General features: G+C 53.0%; 1 protein-coding gene across 8 annotated transcripts in view; it reads left to right on the top strand.

Annotated features, from left to right (window-relative positions):
* The window catches only part of Psi (P-element somatic inhibitor), a 108,619-nt gene extending 94,075 nt beyond the window's left edge, over window positions 1–14,544 (top strand). For all 8 annotated transcript variants that reach the window (XM_076175997.1, XM_076175999.1, XM_076175996.1 and 5 more), the window contains 4 exons: window positions 11,297–11,439; window positions 12,073–12,231; window positions 12,372–12,480; window positions 13,032–14,544. In XM_076175997.1, the coding sequence (XP_076032112.1) occupies window positions 11,297–11,439; window positions 12,073–12,231; window positions 12,372–12,440 (371 nt within the window). In that variant the 3' untranslated portion in view covers window positions 12,441–12,480; window positions 13,032–14,544. The remainder of the gene's footprint in view (window positions 1–11,296; window positions 11,440–12,072; window positions 12,232–12,371; window positions 12,481–13,031) is intronic.
* The last annotated feature ends 278 nt before the right edge of the window (window positions 14,545–14,822 follow it).

Here is a 14,822-nt window from a genome sequence, read left to right as displayed (position 1 = left end):
ACTCCCCCGCCCCTTTTCCCCCGTCCACTCCTCCCACCATTTCCCACCTCCACATCTACCCACCTTTTCCTCCCTCCACTCTCCCACACTTTGAGCTTTCCCCCTCCACGCTCACCACCTTTCCCCCCTCCCACTCTCCCACCTTTGTCCCCCTCTCACTCTCCCAACCTATATCCGAACCTCTAGCGCCAGCTCTCAGCGGCCACCTTTGTCACACTCTCCCACCCCTCTCCCCACCTTTCCGCCCCTCCCACTTCTCCCACCTTTCCCACCTCCTCCCACCCCTCGTCCACCACCTTATCCCCTACCACCGCTCCTCCCACCTTTCCGCCTCCACCCCTCAACATCCCCTCCCACGCCTCAATCCCCTCCCACCCCCTTCTCCCAACCTTCTCCCCCCTCCCAACCAGCCCTCCCTCTCCCCTCCATCTCACATCGTCATACCACTCCCCACCCTCTCTCACCCTCCCAACTCTCCCCACTCTTTTCCCCTCCCACCCGCTCCATCTCCATGCTCCCAACCGGTTTCCCCCTCCCACCCTCTCACCCGCCACTCCTCCCACCCTTTCCCCCTCCACTCCCGCCACCCTTTTCCCTCCACTCTCGCCCACTCTCACCACTTTTTTTTATTTTTTATTTTTTTTTTTTTTTTTTCTTTTCCCCTCCCACTCTCCCACCTTTTCCCCTCCACTCTCCCTCCTTGTTCCACTCCACTATCTCCACACCTTTTTTCCCCTCCAACTCTCCCCTTCCTTTCCCCTCCACGCTTCCCACCTTTTCCCCCCTCCACTCTCCCACCGTTTCCCCGCCACTCTCACAACCTTTCCCCTCCACTCTTCCCACCTTTTCCTGCCTCCACTCTCACACCATTTTCCCCTCCACTGCTCCCCACCTTTTATCCGCCTCCACTCATCCCAACCTTTTCCCTCTCCAAACTCTCCCACCTTTTTCCCCTCCGACCTGTCTCCCACTTTTACCCCCCCCACATTCATCTCCCACACTTTTATCCCCTCCACTCTCCCACCATTATTTCCCCTCCACTCTCCCCAACCCTTTTTTATCCCCTCCACCTCTCCCACCTTTTTCCCTCCCACGCTCATCCCACCATTTTCCCCCTCCACTCTCCACACCTTGTTCCCCTCCACACTACTCACACCTTTTCCACCTCCACTCTCCCATCGCCCCTGTTCTCCCTACCCACACTCACAACACTTTTCCCCCCTCCCACATCCTAACCTTTTCTTTCCCCACATCCACGCACCAATATTAAACAGGTTTGGGGCCCCTACCACAACCTAACTATTCCCACCCTTCCCCCCCTAGTTCCATCTACCCCTCCACCCTCCTCACTTCACAACCTCGTCTCCTACCTACTTCTCCCACTTCCCCACACCCTCCTCCTATATCTCATCTCTCCACTATCCACCCCACTCCGTTCGTTTCCGGTCGCAACCCCTCCCCGTCCCGCCTGGCACACCACTCCCCCTTCAGCCGAGCCTGCACCCCCCTCCCCTTCCCGCGCCTGCACCCCTCCCCCTGCCCCGCCTGCTACCCCACCCTTCCCGCCTGCACGGCTTCCTCCCTCCCCTGTCCCGCCTGCACCCCTCACCCTTTCCCGCCTGCACCACCTCCCCCCTTCCCACCTGCCCCCTCCAAGGGGGTGGGTTGGGGGTATCCCCCCCTGCCCGCCTGCACCCTCTCCCCTTTCCACGCCCTACACCCCGCCGACCCCTTACCGCCTGCACCCCTCCCCTATCCCGCCTGCACCCCTCCCCTTTCCGCAGCTGCACTCCTCCCCGTTCCCCCCGGCTACCCCTCCCTCTGTGACGCCGCCTGCACCCCCTCCCCGTTGCCCCCTGCTCCCCATCCTCTTTTCCCCGCCTGCATCTCCCCTACCCCGCCCGCACTTCACACCCTCCCCTTTCCCGCCTAGCAACCCCCATCCTCTTCCGTCACTTCCCATCCACCCCTGCCCTTCCCACTTCCACCCCTCTCCCCTTCCTTATCCCACTTCCACCCCTCCCCTTCCCACTTCCAACCCCTCCCGCCCATCCCGTTCCGCATTTTCCACGACCTCCCCTCCCCTTCCCACTTCCACCACCCTCCTTCCCTTCCACACCCTATCCCTCTCCCTTCCTACTTCCACACCCTCCCCTAGCCCACTTCCACCCCCTGCAGCCCTTCCCACACTCCCCCATTACCCCTAGCTTCCTACTTCCATCCAACACCCTCCCCTTCCCACTATCCACACCCTCCCCTCTTCCCCACTTCCACCACCCTCGCGGATGTCCTCGTTCCCCTATCCCACTTCCCACCCCTCTCCTTCTTCACCTTCCCCTTCCACCTCTCTCCTCTTCCCTTCCACTTCCACCCTCTCGCGCTTAATCCCTTTCCACTTCCACCCTCGTCCTCTTCCCTGTCTACACTTCTCCACCCTCTCCTCTTCCCTTCCTGCGCCATCCTCTCCACCTTCCTCGTTCCCACTTTACCATCCTCTCCCCTTTCTCCATCCCACGGGAAAGGGTATATCCATCTACCTCCCTTCTCTTCCCGAGCTTCCACCTCTCATCTCTCTATTACCATTTCCCCTATCCAACTACGTCTCCCGCCTCCTCACTTCCACCCTCTTCCTATGTCCCTTCCCTTACCACTTCTCACACCCTCTCCTCTGTGTCTTCTCCTCTTCTCTTCCCTTCCCACTTCCCACCCTCTTCCTCTTTTACGCCTTCCCTTTCCCACATTCCCACCTCTATCCTCTTCCCTTCATCGTCCACCCCCCTCATCCTCTTCCCTTCAATCTTCCACCTCCTCCTCACTCTTCCCTTCCACTTCCCATCCCTCTCCCCTTCTCTTCGCACTTCCACCTCCCTCCGGTCCTCTTCCCTTCCACTTCCCACCCTCTCCCCTTCTCTACTTCCACTTCCACCCTCCTCCTCATTCCTTCCCACTTTCCACCCTCTCCTCTGACCCTTCCACTAAGTCCACCCTCGTCCTCTTACCCATACTCCTTCCACACCCTCTCCTTCTTTCCCCTTCCACTTCCCGATTCACATCCCCCTTCCCACTTCCACCCACCTCGTTCCCCATCCCGTTTCCCTTCCCCGAACTTCCATCCCTCTCCCCTTCCGCTTCCCACTCCCTGTTCCAACCCTCTCCCCTTCTCTCCACTTCCACTCCCCTCTCCTTTCTTCCCTTCCACTTCCACCCACTCACCTCTCCCCTTCCACTTCCACTCCCTTCTCCCACTCCCCTTCCAACCCCTTTACCCCCTCCCCTTCCACCCACACACTCCCTTCCACTTCGCACCCTCGTCCCCTCCCAAACTTCCACCCTCTCGCCCCCACCACTTCCACCCTGTCCCCCTACCCTACTTCCCATCCTACTCCCCCTTCCTGGAAGATCCAACCCTTCCCAACCCTCTCCCCATCCCACTTCCCACCTCAAACCTCCTCCCCTCCACTCCTCGAATTCGCCTGCCACTCCCACCCGCTCCTCTACCTCCCTTCCACTGTCTCACCCTCATCCCCTCCCTTCCACTCACCAACGCCTCTCATCCCTCTCCTTCCACTCTCAACTCTCCTCTCCCCTTCCACTCTTCACCACCCTCATCCCTCTCTTCCCCTTCCACCCCACCCTCTACCCCATCCCTACTCCCCACTCCCACCCACTCCCATCCATTGATTTAGCCCTTACCACAAATCTCCACCCTCTCCCTTCCACTTCGCAACTCTCTTCCCGAATCATCTTCCCCTCCACTTCCACCCTTCTATACCTCTCCCCTTCCACTTCCTCTCACCCTCATCCCACTTCCCTTCCACGTGTCCACCCCTCTCAGACCCATTCCCCTTCCACTTCCACCATCACCCCTTCCCTTCCACGTTCCAATCTCTCCTCACCGTCCCCTTCCACGAAAACCCCATCTTCTCCCTTCCCTTCCCACTATTCACACCCTCTCACCCTTCCCGTCCACGTTCGACTTCCCACTTTCCCCCCTCTCCTGCTTCCCTTCCACTATTTCCAACACACCTCTCTCCCCCTTCCCTTCCACTTTCCAACCACTCATCCCCTCCCCTTCCACTTCCATCTTCCCTTCCCTTCCACTTCCATCCAGCCGCGCCTCCCCGTTCCCTTCCACCTGCCACCGCTCGTACCCGTTTCCCTTTCCAACTGTCTCACCCCTCTACCCCTTCTCCCTTCCCCCTTCCCACGCCTACTTCCTTCCCCTCCACTTCCACCACTCCTCCCCTTCCCTTCACACTTCCACCCCTCCTCCCTGCCCCTTCGCACTTCCACACCCTCTCCCTTCCCTTCCACGTTCCACAGCACCCCTCTCCCATGCCGCTTCTCTTCCACTCCCTCCCTTCCACCCTCTCCCTGCCCTTTCGCGTCCACCCTCTCCTCTTTCCCTTCCCCGTTCCACTTTCACCCAGTCCCTCTCCCTTCCTCCACTTCCACCCTCTCCCTCTTCCACTCCCTGTCTCCCTGGCCTCCCTTCCACTTCCACTTCCACTCGCTCACCCTTCACCTTACCACTTCCACTCTCTTGTCTCTCCCATCTTCCGTTTTCACTTCCACCATCTCCCCGTTCCTTCCAGTTCCAACCCTCTCACACCCTTCCCCTTCCACATTTCCACTCTCATCTCCACTACTCGCCCATTCCCTTCCACTTCCACTCTCCCCCGTTCCGTTTCCCTTCCACTTCGACAACCCTCCCACCCTTCCCCATCGCATCTTCCACACCTCCTCCCCTTCTCTTCGGCACTTCCACCCTCCATTCCTCACTTCCCTTCCCACGTCCCACCCTCTCCCCTTCCACTTACCACTATCCACTCCTCTCCTCCCCTTCCCTTCCACTTCCACGTCCACCCTCATTCCCCTTTCCCTTCCCACTTTCCAACCCTCCCACCTTCCCTTCCACTTCCACCCTCTCCCCTTCCCTTCCCACTTCCACCCTCTCCCCTTCCCTTCCCACTTCCAACCCCTCATTCCCTTCCGCTTCCTTCCCCACTTCCCACGCCTTCTTCCCTATCCCTTTCCCACTTACCACCCTTCTCCCGTTCCACTTATCCACACTTCCACCCTCTCCCCTTCCCCATCTTCCCACTTTCACATTGCCAACTCTCTTATGCCCTTCCCCTTCCACTTCCAGCCCTCATCCCCCTTCCCTTCCCTATCCACTTCCACACCACCGCACTCCCGCTTACCCTTCCCACTTGCCACCTCTTCACTACGGCTCCCTCTTTCCCCTTCCACTTCACACCCTCTCCCCCTTCCCTTTACACCTTCCCACCTCTCTCCCCCTATCCATATACCACTTCCTAACGTTCCACCTCTCGCAGGTCCCCTTCCCATTCCACTAATTCCAGCCCTCATCCTCGCGCTCTCCTTCCCTTCCACTTACCACCCTGCTCTCCCCTTCCCTTCCACCTATTCCCACTTCCACCCTCTACCCTTCTCTACTGTCCCTTCCTCTTCACCTTCCACTTCCACCTCTCTCCCTTCTCTTCCACTTTCTCCACCCTCGACCCCTTCTTCTTCCACTTCCACACCCTCTTCTCCCTTCCCCATCTTCCACCCTCTAAACCTTCCTCTTCCCATGTCCCTTCCCGTCGCTTCCCACTCCTCACCCTCTCCAGTCCTTCCCACTTCCACCCTCTCCCCTTCCCTTCCCTTCCCTTCCCACTTCCACCCTCTACCTTCCCCTTCCCTTCCCACTTCCACCCTCTCCCCTTCCCTTCCACTTCCACCCTCATTCCCTCATCCAGTCCCCCTCTTCCCTTTCCTTGCCCACTTCACACCCTTTCACTCTATGCTCCGTTCCCTTTTCCACTTCCCCTCCCATCCTCCTCGATCCTATCCCCTTTCCCACTCTCCACCCTCTCAACTCATCCCGCTTTCCCTTTCACTTCCCAACCTCTACACCTTCCCTTCCCTTTCCACACGTTACCTCTCTCCACCTTCACCCTTCTCCTTTCCCACTTCCACCCCTCTCCGCCTTCGACCCTTTCCAGCTCTCCACCCTCTCCCCTTCTTTCCTTTCCACTTCCACCCTCTCCCCCTTCCCTTCCATCCCTCTCCCCCTTCCCTTCCACCCTCCTATTCCCCTTCCCTTTCCACTTCCAACTGTCTCCCTTCCCTTCCACTTTCCACCACTCTCCCCTTTCCTTTTCAAACTTCCCACCATCTCGCCCTCCTTTGGGCCCTTCCCCACTTTCCACCCTCCGTCCCCTTCTCCACTTACCAACTTTCTCCTCACCCTCTTATTACCTCTTCCCACTTCCAGCACTCTCACCCGTTCCCTTGCCACTTCCCACACTCTCACCACACCTTCCCTGTTTCCCACTTCCACACTCTCCCCTTCCCTTCCCACTTCCACACTCTCCCCTTCCCTTCCAGTTCCTCCTCCCACTTCCACACACTCCCCTTCCCTTCCCCCTTCCACACTTCCGCCCCCTTCCGTCCAGGGCCTCCTCTCTGCCACCCCACCTCTCCTCCCATCTATCCTCTTCCCCCTCAGCTTCCTCTTTCCCTTTTTGTCTTCTCCCCCCCCCACCACGTCATCTTCATCTCCCTCGTCCTTATCGCCTCCTTGTCCTCTCTCCCCACTCCATCCTCCTTCCCCCTTGTCATCTTACCCCCCTCCTTCCTCTTTCCCTTGTCATCCTCTTGCTCTTTCCCTTGTCATCCTCTTCCTCTTTCCCTTTTCATCCTCTTCCCCTTTCCCTCATTATCCTCTTCTTCCTCTTCTCCCATCATCGCCATCTTCCTCTTGTCCCATCATCGCCCTCTTCCTCTTCACCCCTTGTCCTCCTCTCCCCCCCTTGTCCTCCTCTCCCCCCCTTGTCCTCTCCCCCCGTCCTCATCCAACACATCCCCCATTATCCTCTTCCTCATCATTCCCTCCTCGTCTCCCTCCCCTTCGTCACCTCCATTTCCTCCTTGTCTCCGTCCCCTCCCCCATTTTCCTCCTTTCCCCTCCCCCATTTTCCTCCTTTCCCCTCCCCATTTTCCTCCTTTTCCCTCCCCCATTTTCCTCCTTTCCCCTCCCCCATTTTCCTCCTTTCCCCACACCCATTTTCCTCCTTTCCCCACACCCATTTTCCTCCTTTCCCCACACCCATTTTCCTCCTTTCCCCACACCCATTTTCCTCCTTTCCCCACACCCATTTTCCTCCTTTCCCCACACCCATTTTCCTCCTTTCCCCACACCCATTTTCCTTCTTTCCCCACACCCATTTTCCTTCTTTCCCCACACCCATTTTCCTCCTCTCCCCACCACCATTTTCCTCCATATTCCCCCTCGTCCTCAGCCATTCCCACTTTGTCCTCGGTTTCCTTTCCCCCATGTCCTCGGCTCCCTTTCCCCCCCATGTCCTCGGCTCCCTTTCCCCCCATGTCCTCGGCTCCCTTTCCCCCCATGTCCTCGGCTCCCTTTCCCCCCATGTCCTCGGCTCCCTTTCCCCCATGTCCTCGGCTCCCTTTCCCCCCATGTCCTCGGCTCCCTTTCCCACCATGTCCTCGGCTCCCTTTCCCCCCATGTCCTGTCATCGGCTCCTTTCCCCCCATGTCGGCTCCCATTTCCCCCAGCCTTTTCCCTTTCCCCCCCACGTCCTCGGCTCCCTTTCCCCCCATGTCCTCGGCTCCCTTTCCCCCCATGTCCTCGGCTCCCTTTCCCCCCATGTCCTCGGCTCCCTTTCCCCCATGTCCTCGGCTCCTTCCCCCCATGTCCTCGGCTCCCTTTCCCCCCATGTCCTCGGCTCCCTTTCCCCCCATGTCCTCGGCTCCCTTTTCCCCCATGTCCTCGGCTCCCTTTCCCCCCATGTCCTCGGCTCCCTTTCCCCCCATGTCCTCGGCTCCCTTTCCCCCCATGTCCTCGGCTCCCAGTTCCCCCATGTCCTCGGCTCCCTTTCCCCCATGTCCTCGGCTCCCTTTCCCCCCATGTCCTCGGCTCCCTTTCCCCCCATGTCCTCGGCTCCCTTTCCCCCCATGTCCTCGGCTCCCTTTCCCCCCATGTCCTCGGCTCCCTTTTCCTCGGCTCCCTTTCCCCCCATCTCCTCGGCTCCCTTTCCCCCCATGTCTTCGGCTCCCTTTCCCCTCATGTCTTCGGCTCCCTTTCCCCCCATGTCCTCGGCTCCCTTTCCCCCATGTCCTCGGCTCCCTTTCCCCCATGTCCTCGGCTCCCTTTCCCCCCATGTCCTCGGCTCCCTTTCCCCCCATGTCCTCGGCTCCCTTTCCCCCATGTCCTCGGCTCCTTTTCCCCCTTGTCCTCATCCTGGCTGTCATCTCTTTTGTTCTCCCTATCTTTCCCTCACCTCCCCCTCATTCAACCTCCCTTCCTATCCATTTTTCACTCCCCTCCTCCCCACTATTCTTCTCTTTTCTCCCTAGTATCCATCCTCTTCACATTTCCGACCTCCCCCATTTCCTCTTGTCCCTGCATCCCTACATGTTCCTTGTCATCTTTTTCCTCCCCCACACTGTCCTCCCCTTTCCCTTCTCCCCCTCTCCCTTCTCCCCCCTATCCCTTCTCCCCCCTCTCCCCATCCTCACCCCACACACTCCTCCCATTTCTGTTCTCTCCCTCTCCCCATCCTTGCCCACACTGTCCTCCCCCTTTCCCCTCCTCCCCCTTTCCCCCTCCTCCCCCTTTCCCCCTCCTACCCCTTTCCCCCTCCTCCTTTCCCCTCCACCTTTCCTTCTTCCCCTTCCCCCTCCACATTTCCTTCTCCCCCTTCCCCCTCCACATTTCCTTCTCCCCCTTCCCCCTCCACATTTCCTTCTCCCCCTTCCCCCTCCACCTTTCCTTCTCCCCCTTCCCCCTCCACATTTCCTTCTCCCCCTTCCCCCTCCACCTTTCCTTCTCCCCCTTCCCCCCCTTCCCCCTCCACCTTTCCTTCTCCCCCTTCCCCCCCTTCCCCCTCCACCTTTCCTTCTCCCCCTTCCCCTCCACCTTTCCTTCTCCCCCTTCCCCCCCTTCCCCCTCCACCTTCCTTCTCCCCCTTCCCCCTCCCCTTTCCTTCTCCCCCTTCCCCCTCCACCTTTCCTTCTCCCCCTTCCCCCTCCACCTTTCCTTCTCCCCCTTCCCCCTCCACCTTTCCTTCTCCCCCTTCCCCCTCCACCTTTCCTTCTCCCCCTTCCCCCACCATTTTTCCTTCTCCCCCGTCCCCCACCACATTTCCTTCTCCCCCGTCCCCCACCACATTTCCTTCTCCCCCTTCCCCCTCCACCTTTCCTTCTCCCCCGTCCCCCACCACCTTTCCTTCTCCCCCTTCCCCCACCACCTTTCCTTCTCCCCCACCACCTTTCCTTCTCCCCCTTCCCCCTCCACCTTTCCTTCTACCCCCTCCCCCTCCTCCCCCTTCCCCCTCCTCCCCCTTCCCCCTCCTCCCCCTTCCCCCTCCTCCCCCTTCCCCCCTCCTCCCCCTTCCCCCTCCTCCCCCTTCCCCTTCCACCTCCTCCCCCTTCCCCCCATTCTCCCTTCTCTCCCTTTCCCCCTCCACCCCTTCCCCCCCTTCCCCCTTTCCCCTCACCCCTTTGTCACCATCTTCCCCTCCTCTCCTTCACCTGTTCTCTTTCCTCCCCTATTTCTCCCCTTGTAACCATTGCACCACATGCCTCGTCCAAACCCGTCAACCAATCCCCCACATGCCTCGTCCAAACCCGTCAACCAATCCCCCACATGCCTCGTCCAAACCCGTCAACCAATCCCCCACATGCCTTGTCCAAACCCGTCAACCAATCCCCCAATTGCCCTGCCCCTCCACCCTTCATCCTCTCCATCATCCTCCCTCACATTATCACTTTCCTCCATGCCCTACCTTTTGTCTTTCCCACATCCGTTCTAGTCCTTTTGACCTCCATGTACCACCTTCCTCTCCTCATCCTCCATCTTGTTCCTCCTCCTCCCCTTATGCCATATCCCCCTCATCCTCCATGTCCCTTCATCCGCCCTTTAACCTCTTGAATATTTGTACCATAGTTGTAGGTTTCCAGTCCAGTGGCAACTTACTCTCTTTGAGAGAGCACATAATTGGTTGCTGTACTCTATCTGTTTTTACAATATCCAATGATTGTGTTCTTCCTTTTCTTTGCCTTGTTTGACTCCTCCCAAATTCTTCATTATTGAATACTGGTTGAAAACTTTCGTTATTTCAGTTTGCATTCTTGCTTCTTCACATACACTTTCAACTTTGAATATGTTCCTTATGTTTCAGCTATTATTCACAAATCAGAAGAACATTATTTGGTAGATCCTTGCATTTATCAAGTACTTTTTTCTTTTTTTTACTTGTCTTGATCTACTTTTTTGTTTATTATTTAGTTTCTGTTCCTTTCCGTTCCTCAACCCTGCCTCAATTTCAACTTTTTCTAACACATGAAAACATGGTGGCAGCCTTATCACAACTGTAGAAGTGAACTATGGCCTGTGGATTAATTGTTTGGGTATATTTTTGTATGGCAGGGTCAGATTTGTTGAGAATGATTGAAGAAAGACTAGCAAAAGAGTGTGGAAGACTGAAGTGGATGGAGGGAACCTGAGGGGAAGACTGAAAATAATATGGAAGGATGGGGATAAAAGGGGACTTTCTCTTGACCAGGGAAGGGAGAAGGCAAGAAAGGTGATTGGAGAGTTATGAATGGACAATAAATTGACACGGCCAAGAGGGATTTCTCGTCTGTGTATGAGGGAATAAGGAGGGAGGGTTGCTGTGTAAATAATGCAGTAGGGACCAGCTTCATTTGTTGGTGTCTGTGGATGCTGTCTCACTGCATTGTTTCTGACCCAGGCACTGGGTAGAGGGGAAGGTATGCCCTTTCAAATACAGGGAATCAAGATAAAAGGGAAATGAATGGGTGTGGGATGGGTAGGGTGAAGTGCACGACTTGACTGGCAATCTCCACTATAAAGGGGGAAGAGCCTTTTGGTATAGGTCTGTGTAGAAATTGTGAAGTACTCTATAGATGTGGCTTATTCTTTTGTCATGTAATAGTATGATAAATAGTTTTTACTTAGACTGGTGCAGTACAATAAATGAAAAAAAAAAGTTTTTTCTCATTGTTGGATGTTAATATGGCTCGAGATTGAAATGGTGAAAGAATCATCAGAATTCTCAAATTTCAATTTTCTGCTAATAGAGAGCCTAATTACTTTACCGAATACCATAATTGTACTACAGCACATCATCATGGATGTAAACCATGATGCTGAAGGGACCAGCTTCAGTGAAGTACCTTGACAACTTATACTAACGATAGAGTACTTCAAGGTTAATGAAACTATTATGTTTTGTTTCAGCTGGAGGACAACCTGATTACTCTTCACAATGGGTAGAATACTACCGTAGCATGGGTATGCATCGTGAGGCAGAGGCAATAGAACAACAAGCGAAGGCAATGAAGGCTGGTGGTGGAAACACAGGCAGTATGCCACAACCTCAGGTAATTTTTGTTATTGAAGAGGATACACACTGTAGAATCAGTTTGTAACTGCTAAATGAAGATACCATCTACTCAATCATTACCCAGAAATCAAGGTGGCTAGGCATGAGAGAAGAAAAATCCTTGCCCTTTTTAGTCTTTCCCTGCAAAAACTGCATTTCATCACTTTCGAAGTAGTACTACAGTACTACCTCATTAACGGACTAAAAGGGGGGTAACGGTGTCCGTTGATTTGGAGTGGTTTTTGGGTGGCATAGTGATTGCACGCACTAAACAACAGCAAAAACACCGAAAACAAAGTGAAAACACCGCAAACACAGCTAATTGATGTCCGTTAATGAGCGGTAGTACTGTACTTGTTTCATCCTAAGTACTCTTCTGTTCATTGCATAAGTACTTTTTTCTCCGTCACCCGTGAACTTGCTTCCCCCCCCCCTTTTTTTATTATTATTATTATTATTATTATTATTCATGTTTATAGTTCATTACTTTGTTATATATTTTGTAATTGTGTAGTTCATACTACATGACCTTGCCTAATGAAAAAATGGCAGCCATAATGTTTTATGTAAGGGCATTGTTCTGCCCTAGTGTACACAAAAATATTTTTGTAACTTGTGTACTTTTGTATAGGGTGGTGCCAGTCAACCTCAGGGTGGTAACAACACAGCGGCAACTGCAACGGCTGCAGCAGGTGGACAAGATTATTCCCAACAATGGATTGAATATTATCGAGTCCAAGGCATGCATGCAGAAGCCGACAAAATTGAACAGCAGATCAAAGCTAGCAAGGTTAGTATTAGAATTGTGAAGATATCAGTATTGTTTTTATATTGTGAAATGAAATTTTCTAAAATTGTAGTTGTTGAAATAGTTTTGGAATGTTGGTAATTGGTTTGCATGAAGTGACTCCTTGTTTCTTTCATGAACAGAGTGGTGGTGGCGGCCCAGGGGCACCAGGGGGACCGATGTTTAATGCACAGTTCAACCAAGGATACTAGAGGGAGAGGCGCAAGGACCCATTAGGGGAAGGCGACTCAGGTAAGCAGTCACTAATCCCCCCCCTTTCCATTGCAGAAGTTGCCCTTGACTCTGTAGTGGAGCCGCTATACCTCTTAAGGTTAATCTTAAGGTAGTTAATGCTTAGTGAGTGCCAGAGTTCAAGGGTGATATCCTTCTCACTTCTTGTTTACATAAATGTTTGTTATTGATTATGCACTGAGTATACAAAAGAGAATGGCATTGGCTTGAGTATATGAACAAGAACCTGGCTGGCAAGGCCTGACCTGTCCACACGCCACACTTGTGCCATCTGGCCAGTGTGTGGCAGTGGTCGGGGATGGCGGAGGGCTGCTCCCTCGTGCCTGCCTGCCTGCCTGGGGGAGGTTCCTGAGCACTGGTGGGTGGCATACACACCACACCCACACCCCAGATGCACACGGTGATGGTGGTGGTGTCGGCTGGCTGGTGTGAGGCGGCCACGGTAAGTCCGGACCGGGTGAGTACTGCATAGCCTGCCATCCTCACACTTGTTCTCTTTCAGGCATTCAACAAACTACTGAGAAAACAATGTGTTGATTTGTCTTTTTCAGACCCATTTGTTGTTGCCTTGAAGACTTCAGTTGTGTGGGTCGTTGGACTCAAAATGACATGTATCATGTTAATGATATGTTATTGCTGATGTCATGATGGTAGCCTCCGATGGTTTTACGATGGTATTCTTAAGGTATGAAAGATGGAATGTGCTTATCTTGCCTGTCAATAGTAATATCATCATTACCTCTGTCATTACTATGTAAGTGTTATTCATACATAAAGACTTACGTTGGCCTGCATTCTCTCATACCACACCATTACCTTGTTAACCTGACGTGTATTCTGCCCTCCCAAGTTGTACTGTTGCCACACTATGGTTTAAATATATGTGCAACGTATTTCCTAGGTTTTACTTTTGAGGGTCTTCACAACACAGGGAAGAAGGGAAGGGACTTGCTGACCTCTCCAATGTATGCATTCTTTCTCTTTAGGTATTTTATCCCACAAGGTCTTGCTATTATAATAGTTAACCAGTCATGCTATTGATTTCCCATATTTCGATAATCATTTATTAATCGTAAGCGTAATTATTATGGTTTCCACTGGTTTCTATCATTACCCGTGTTTATGTATGATAAACTTATGTATGACTTAGACCTTTTTTACAGGATCTATAAGTCTTGAGCTATTGTTTTTATATAAGAATATGCTGTTTTGATTAGTTGGACCTCTTAGTATGTACAACTCCGGCATTATCTCGTTGCTGTGTGTTTAGCAATTACAGGCAATTCAGGGAAAAGTGTAAAGGAGGAAGAAGCAAGACTCACCACACGACAAGCAGGTAAATGTAGCCCATCATTGACATTGTCTTTTGCCATTACATTTGATGTGTCTCCATTGATTCATGCTAGGATGCTGTGTCTGTTGCCATTCCGAAGTGGAGGAGGATACGCCCTTTTATAACATAACGTTTGATGATTTTTCCCGTATACACCATGGATGGTGCTTTTATTTAGGAGGATTTACATTATCATAGGACTGACAAATCATATTACGTAACTTTGAATATCTACATTCTGATTGTCAGTGGTGGAGAGAGGTTCAGCCCATTCCATTTACGAGGGTGGGTCGTTCGGGTGGGTAGTTAATTCATCTCGCAACATGTGCAACTTTAGGCAGGCCATGCAGCAGAAAGTTAGGCTACTTTTTTTCCACTTCATTATTAATACTAAGGTTACCCCATCATGTCTGCCAATCTTTTTATTTCATTGTTATGCTTTATATAAATATAAATGTAATGATTTTATTTGTTTTCCCCAAAGGTTTGTATTGAGTTTGTATAGTAATAAACCTGATGCTGCTATTTTTCATGTGACCATTTTCTAGTAAGATGTCACAGTTTGCTCAATGATCTGCGCCTGGCCTGTGTACACAGTGACCAAACCTTACTACAAGAAATAAAAAAGTCCTCACTCCCAACGGTGGCCTCTTTGTCCTTCATCCTGGCCTCTCGATACACTCTTGTAATCCCTGTAGCCCTGGGGTCTCTTAATAAACTTGCTGTGTGTTCTTTGTTTTTGATTGACCACTTTGGTGTGTGTATGCAGATACACATACTGTTGGCATTAGCAGCCTGTAGGTGTGAAGGAGTTTACTAGAAGCATTTTTCTTTGCATGAGGTGATATTATCTGCAAGTAATTTTAAGGCTTGCCTCAGGTAATTGATAATGTTTGTTGAGGATAAGTTTAATTCCCATTTATGCTATAGATACTATAAAAGTTTTGATATAATGAAGCATTTTGTCCACCACAGATATTAGAAATGCATTAAATTGATAATTTTATCC

Source organism: Oratosquilla oratoria, chromosome 38 (assembly GCF_046742065.1).
Source record: "Oratosquilla oratoria isolate Oo_2021 chromosome 38, ASM4674206v1, whole genome shotgun sequence".
Taxonomy (NCBI): domain Eukaryota; kingdom Metazoa; phylum Arthropoda; class Malacostraca; order Stomatopoda; family Squillidae; genus Oratosquilla; species Oratosquilla oratoria.
Note: the sequence above shows the minus strand (reverse complement) of the source record. Positions and strands in the feature narration are given on the sequence as shown.